The sequence below is a fragment of the Cyprinus carpio genome, chromosome A6, assembly GCF_018340385.1.
Source record: "Cyprinus carpio isolate SPL01 chromosome A6, ASM1834038v1, whole genome shotgun sequence".
Lineage (NCBI taxonomy): Eukaryota > Metazoa > Chordata > Actinopteri > Cypriniformes > Cyprinidae > Cyprinus > Cyprinus carpio.
The window spans coordinates 8183937-8191718 of NC_056577.1; the positions used below are offsets into that span (position 1 = coordinate 8183937).

Genomic DNA, 7782 nt, shown 5'->3' on the forward strand with positions numbered 1-7782 from the left:
GTAACACTTTAGAATAAGGGTCTAATACGCTAACATTACGTAGAATGATATGCTACATTACATTATTTATGTAGGTATATATAAAGTCATATGTTTACTGATACAGTTATACATTTTTGTGCAAATTAATATTGTTTATCACAAACATGAATAACAATGAACAACAATGTATTTATAAATTACCATGAACCAAAATACTGTAAAATTTTGTTCATTGTTAGTTCATAATACTTAATGAACTAACTAATGTTAACAAATGGCACCTTATTATTAAAGTGTTTACTGTTTCTGTCATAGAAATGTTTTTTTTTTTTTTTTAATTGCACGAATGGTTCACCCAGAAACTCATTACTTATTCACCCTCATGTCATTCTAAACCTGTATGTTGTTATTTTTTGTGTAAAAGAAAGAAATTGACAGCTCTATTCTATAGGGTCACAGTTCATAGCAACCACAGCTGTCGTGCTCCAAAAAGACACCATGAAAGCACCATAATAATGTCCTATACAAATGGTACACTATATTTCAAGCCTCTGAGGTCAGATGACAGCTTTGTGTGACGACAATAAAGAAAATTAAATCAGGTTTGTTGTCATCTTGAAAATCTTCTATAGTGTATCTTTAAATTAAGAGTCAAATTCTGATCTACATTTTACACAAAAGATATCTTATAAAAAAACAGCATACAGGTTTAGTTTGGAATAATGCCGAAAAAAAAAAAAAAAAGTGTAGAATTGTTCATTTTTTGCTGAACTATTCTGGCAGTATATAACATTACCTTATAATTTTGACATTATAGTTTCTCGAATCCTTTTTAAAAACTAGAATAACAGAAAAAAAATCTAGAAAACATTCTGTTTTAAATAATTAGTAAAAAGAAAAGCAATCAGAAGCTTTTGATGATTAAAATATGGTTTTAAATATTAGTTTGCATGTTGAATAAAATGTTTTGACATTGCATATAAACAACATTAAAGCATGCAATGTAAGACAGTTAGTGCAAGTGTTGCATGTGCATGCGTGCATTTGTGTGTGTTTAACACAAACACACACACGCACACAGCACGGCATATAACAGGGACGGGCCGACGATGCACATGCACATAGAACTCAAACAGCAGACAGAGGAGAAGAGAAGAGTAGAGGGTCTCAAGTTCTCTATCTCAGGCTATAGGCTTCAGCAATGTCTCATGCAAAAAACAAACAAACAAAAAAAACCAACACAACTCAAAAATGCCCAGTTGTCTATTTCCCAAGTCATGATGGGAGACCTTTCCCAAGGTGTGATGGTCTTTGGGAAATAACAGAGCAGAGCCCGGCAGAAGGAATATAAGTGAAAACTATAGAATGTGTTTTTAAAAGCCTGGAATCCCGTTTTTTACGCCCGAGTGGATTCCTGCTTTCTCTGACCGCTGGGAGCGACAGAATGAGAGAGAGAGGCCAGCGGAGGAGAGGATGGAGTGAGCGAGAGCTCAAATGGAGAGAGAGGCAGCCTGTGAGCTAGCCCTCACCTGGAATCACTGATATAGTTTTGAGTGCTCGTAAAACCCTGAAGGTTCTCAGTGCTGAGACATTGCCCAGATCCACAAATTCTGTTACATATCTGTAGGGAGGGTGGAGGGGGAAGGGGTCACACGCACAAACACACGCACACATGTTAGGACAGGACAGGGTAGCAGAGGGAAACGTCACACAGAGACACACATCTGGACTGACACCTGTGTTTAACGCGCACACGCATGCGCACGTCGATACACACACACCACGCGCACACACACACATCCCTTACCTGGGATGACTGAGATAGTTTTCAAAGCTCTGAGCACTCTGAAAGTGCGGAGAGCTGACACATTGCCTAGGTTTACAAACTCAGTTACATACCTGTAGAATCAAATAGAGAGTTACCACAAGCACGCACACACATGCACGCCAACACACTCGCTCAAACTCACACAACAGCAACTGACATGGATTCACCAGCTTTCCTTCATCAATGTGCGCAAACTCTCATTAACAGCTCAGGAAAAACAGTCTACAGACTCATTTGTATGACTCGTATATTAATACAAATTAATAAGCATGAGAAACATTTGTCATCAGAGATACTTACGCCATCAGAATGACACTGAAATCCAGCCAGTTCCAGGGGTCTCGCAGGAAAGTGAACTTCCCCACGCAGAAGCCCCGTGCCAGGATCTTTATCAGGGACTCGAAAGTGTAGATCCCTGTGAACGTGTACCTGATTGCACACAAACAAAACTTCACTAAGAACAATTAAGTTCCTATTGGAAAAAAATTCAGGGCACAAAACACAAAAAGAGAAGACCTCATAGTGACCATATATGTTAAACTGCAAAAAACAAACAAACCAAAAAAAATAATAATTTAGGGTAAATTATTTATTTAAATACATTCCCACAAAACCCTGATTTGCTACTTACTGTAGCAAACTCTCTGCTAATTTTAGGGGGGTGTTGTAAAATTCAGTAGGCTCAGGGGAGGTGAGAGAGACATGGACTCCCACTATAACTTAACTTGCTGGTGTTGCTGTTTAGAAAACCGAGTGATTTATACACTTTTTTTGTTATATTTTGTAATATTTGCATTGTTTTATTTTTGTACTATGGAAACGCCCCTGATATACATAGGGGACACAATCAGCAGATCACTTTTTTGGACAAAATCATGTCCATACAAGTATTTACAAGATCATCGATATGTTTAGTTCATCGTCCTAAAAAGTGAAAGACTGATCATTTTGGTTAAACTGGGTTATAACTTGGTTATAACTTAGGTTAAACTGTAAAATCCCAATGCACAACTGTGTTAATTATATGACTTACTCCACATTCTTGGCCCAGTCCGGGGGATTGCTGAGGGTCATGAAGATGCAGTTGGTCAAGATTGTGCACATGATCAAAAAACTGAACATTGTAAGCAGCCGTCAAGGAATATTACACACACAAAAAAAAAACATAAACACACACAAATATTGTATATATACACACCCAACAATAACTAAGTTGTTATTACTAGTTATATTTTAAGGGAACTTGGTAGTAACAAATAAACTTACAACAGAAGCAGAATTGTACTTTACACTAATGTTTAAAAGTTTGGAGTCAACCAAACCAAATATTAAGAATCACAACTGTTTTTAACATTGATAATATTAAGAAATATTTCTTGAGCACCAAATCAGCAAATTAGAATGATTTCTGAAAGATCATGTAACATTAAAAACTGGAGTAACAGTTATTTTAAACTGTAATGATATTTCACAATACTAATATTTTACTGTATTTTTGGTCACATAAATGCAGCCTAAAGAGACATCTTTCATCAAAAATTAAAAAAAAATCTTAGAGCCCAAACTTTTGAATGTTATACAGTAAGTGTATTTTGGTCAGATTGTCAATTGTTGGTTTCCTGTGTAAGTCTTCTAATAAAATGAGTGTGGACCAGAATGTGTTGCAAGTAAAAAGTCTGGCTATTTGAGACTAATCTATATCTGTGTTTAGATGCTTCCATACATCCATTCAGATGATAAAGGATATGAATGCACCAGGACCTTGATGGAGATTCTCCTCAATGGATTGAAGGGGCTCAAAATATACAAAGCCGGCGTAGCATTAAAACGGAATATAGTCTTCCCGCGATTCAATACTATAAAGGTCTGAAGCAGAGAAAACTGGATTGTGGTTACAGTGGACACAATCTGCAACAATCTCTTTTTCACAAGGCGTTACATACAGAGAGTTATACACATTATAACAACAGACTAACAACAGTCTAAACATAAATAGAAGCTTCCATTTAAAAAAAAAAATTTCACACATACATTTTGGTTGCTGTAGTAGGTGTCCAGGTCTTCCAGTGGGACGGACACAAATTCGGGTGGAATGTCTCCATAGATGAAGGGCAGGGATTTTCCCGCTTCCAAATCTCTGTTGGGTTTGGGCCCGTTTTCATCATCATCATCAGGCCGTCTCTCACCTTTGGGCCGTTGGGCAGCCTCCTCTGCAATGCGCGCTCGATAGCAGCGAGAGACTCAGGGCAAGAAGTGCCGGAAGCTGTCAGGTCCGGGTGGAACGAGCAGCTGAGCAGCCATATTGACATCCTGCTCTGGTTAGCTGCACAAGCTAATCTCCGGTCACTCTGGGAGCTGAAGGAAGGAATCACACTTTCAACACATAGTGGCTGCGAGAGGAGACTGATCATTACAGTGGAAGTCTTTCATTTTTATGAATTGAGTCAATCTGTGGCAATTTAAAACAGAATGATCAGCATCACACTGGAGACTCAGAAGAAGATTTCATACAGTAACTATTACCAATTAAGAGGCTGTTAACGTTCATGCAGTGCCATTAGATGCAGCTTTTGGAGTGTGTGTGTGTTTTACAGAACCGGATGGTTGTACCAGCTCTGTATGTTACAGTAGAGCAGCAATGCCTGCGGGTCACCAGGCATAAATAGCCAGTCTGGCCTGCTGCCTTGTGCTGTGGCAAGAGCTGTGAGCACCAAACTGGGTGTGTACTCAGAGCAAATCAGTTCCATTCCCAGGGGCTCCATGACCCCTACAAATCCCCCGTCTCAAAGAATAAAGACATGTAGATATGGGGTGGAAGAAGAAAGAGATATAGAAATGGAGAAAGCATGACGGAGGGAAAGAGATCACTGTAAATATTGCAATGCTCATACTGTACTTTGTAGTTTGGGGTCAGTGATTATTTTACTTTTAAAGAAATATATTTTATTCAGCAAGAATGACAGCAATAACTATTACATCTAAAAATCAATTTAAAACTAAAAAATCTATTCAAAAAAGTGTATCCATTTCTATAAAAATATTGAGAAGCACAACTGATTTCACAACTGATAATAATGTTATAGTTATAGTGATTCTTTTGAGCACCAAATCTGCATATTAGAATGATTTCTGAAGGATCATGTGACACTGAAGACTGCTAAAAAATTAAGCTTTGCTATCACAGGAATGAATTACATTTTAAATTATATTAAAGTTATATTAAATTGAAATATATTTTACAATATCACTGTTTTTATTTTCAAAAACATTTTAAAAAAATCTTATCAACCCCAAACTTCTGAACCAAAGTGTGTTTTACTGCATGGCAATTTGTACTTGATTCTGATTGGTCAATCAAAGAATTCCTCAGTCAAACTGTATAACTGACCAATTTCTTATATCGCTGTGTCTTTTATTCACATAACTATTTCAAGGTAAATCAATATTTTATGTCCATTTATTTATTTGCTGTATAACGTACACACTGTGTCACAGAACTCACACACTGGAATCCAAAACCCAGTTTTGGTAGATGTTTACATTTCATGATTACATACATAAGTGGCACCTGAGCATGCATCTGGCTTTCTAAATGGATTTTGAAATTCAATCCCCACCCATCCCCCCAAAACATGTAGATATTTACATCTTTAAACAAAATCTTGGTGGATTCAAGACAAAAAAATGGAGACCTGATTCTTCTTAATATTTTCTAAACCATTTGATGCTATAATTTCAGTCCATCTCCAGCTACTGTTTGCCTTTCCAAATCCAAATGCTCAGGCACCATACTTCCTTTTTTTTTAAAATACTTTTTAAAAGTTCAAATATCATGACCTGAATCAAAATGAATCAATATAGTTGACAGCTGTGGATTATTATTTATTTATATATATATATATATATATATATATATATATATATATATATATATATATATATATATATATATATATATATATATATATATATATATAAAAACAGTAATTGTTTTAGTTCTAGAATTTTCTAGAAGTAGGATTTCTTTTTACACAAACAACAGCTGACACTGCTCCAAACCACCTATGATTCAAAACCTTAGTCCTCATCCAACTGGAAAGGCATAGTAGTAGTTGCAATAAACATTTCACCAAGCAAACTGAAAAATCAGTAATCTCTTTGTGGATCCATAGATCATGTCCACGTTTAATGAATGAAGATGAAAACATTTTCAAAACTGTGAATCTGTGACCAAATAAAATCTGCTATTCACTCTTTTCCTTTTACACAAATAACTAGGTGAAAAAACTTGCAGATTTTGAAAAACTTGTTTAACTTACATCCTTAGACAAATCTGTGTGAAAATTACATGCCCCAGAGTATGAATCATAATTAAGATATACTGATATAATAAATTGAAACATATTTTAAAGGAGCAATTCATGCAAAAACATTAAAAAATGTACTTACTCTCAGGCCATCCAAGATATAGATGAGTTTGTTTTCTTCCATCGGAACAGATTTGGAGAAGTTTAGAATTACTAGCTAACCAATGGATCTCTGCAGTGAAGGGTTCCGTCAGAATAAGAGTCCAAACAGCTGATAAAAACATCACAATTACCCACAGGTAATCATCATACCTCCAGACCATTAATTAACATCTTCTAATATAAAAGCTGCATGTTTGTAAAACAAAGCTTTCTTCCATGAATAATAATAACACTTCTTCCAGTGAAAAGGTCCATCCCCTGTTGACCTCTCACATCAAAATCCACTGAAATAATTCTTTAGAACTGTTTTGGACTGTTCACTGCTTGATCTGTGCATATTTCTCTCCTGATTCAGACAAATGACTTTTTCACTGAAGAAAGCAATATTACAGCAAGAGGGACTTGCCTTCGTCTTAATTATAGATTTTTTTTTATTACCAGACTTTCATTTTTGGGTGAACTACAGTATTTTTTTAGATACCGTTTCTCTGTGCAATGACTAAGTTTGAGTTCCATTAAATTGAAAATTAAAGTGAAATTTTTCTATGCAGAACTCCTGCTAACAATGGTCTTCTAGACAAAATCTTCCTGGGTGCCCTTGTCTTCTCTGGGCTAGATTTCAGTGTGCAACTGTGACTAATATTCAGCAAGCAACTGTTTGCGTGTGGGTCTGTGAGTGAGCACTATGAGCTGTTTCTCTCTCCCTACCATCACCCAGCCAGTTCAGCCTGTTCCCTCTGGAGACAAAGGTAAAAACAACTCCCTCATCCATGCATTCACTCATCCACACACTCATCCAATGATCCACTTATTCAACCCCCCTCCAAAAATGATGAGCCAATCCTCTTGGGTCCCATTACTCCCAGCCCTTCCCTAATGCACACCAGTCTCCAGGGTCAAACCAAACCTCAGAGAGGAGGTGGGGAACATTGGCACAATTTAAAGTAGGCACTCCTGGGTAAAATCAAGGGTGCTACTACTTACCATTTTGATGAGCTGTCAAAAAAACAGACAATTCTCTAAGCTCCTCTGGTACAATAATAATACCTGTAAAGTTCAGATTTTAACGTCATTACCAAAAGAAAAAAATAAATATATATGTGTATCATTTAGACTTGATCAAAAATCCAAAACTAGCATATACCATCCATATAAAACATGTCACCTTACTGGATCCTGCATGCTACTTCATGTTACTAGGATATTGAAAGATCTTGACAGTACGTCACTGAGAAGGTGGATTAAAATATCCAAAGCCAACTCTAGGCATCCAAAATGTGTCAGAATTTACCATCAAACCTTTCCCTCAAATGTCAAACAGTCATGCATACATATTCAGACACAGTATGTGTTTAAAAGACTGTATATATATGATTTCTGACAGATGTGGAGGAAGTGACCCTACTTACAAACTCACACAGCATCTAAACTCAAAAACAAAACACCAAACACTTGACATTCCTAAAGAGGCTGTTAGTGCACAGCTCCATTGCAGCTTTCTAA

The 7782-nt window shown here is 36.4% G+C and overlaps 1 protein-coding gene across 1 annotated transcript; it reads right to left on the reverse strand.

Moving 5' to 3' along the window:
* Positions 1–2106: 2106 nt before the first annotated feature.
* Positions 2107–4119, reverse strand: LOC109089010 (sodium channel protein type 2 subunit alpha-like). The gene is made up of 5 exons (XM_042759179.1): positions 4098–4119; positions 3842–4032; positions 3558–3676; positions 2844–2933; positions 2107–2239 (listed from the first exon to the last, which is right to left on the reverse strand). The coding sequence occupies exons 1-5, from the start codon at positions 4117–4119 to the stop codon at positions 2107–2109; spliced, it is 555 nt and encodes a 184-aa protein (XP_042615113.1).
* Positions 4120–7782: the final 3663 nt, after the last annotated feature.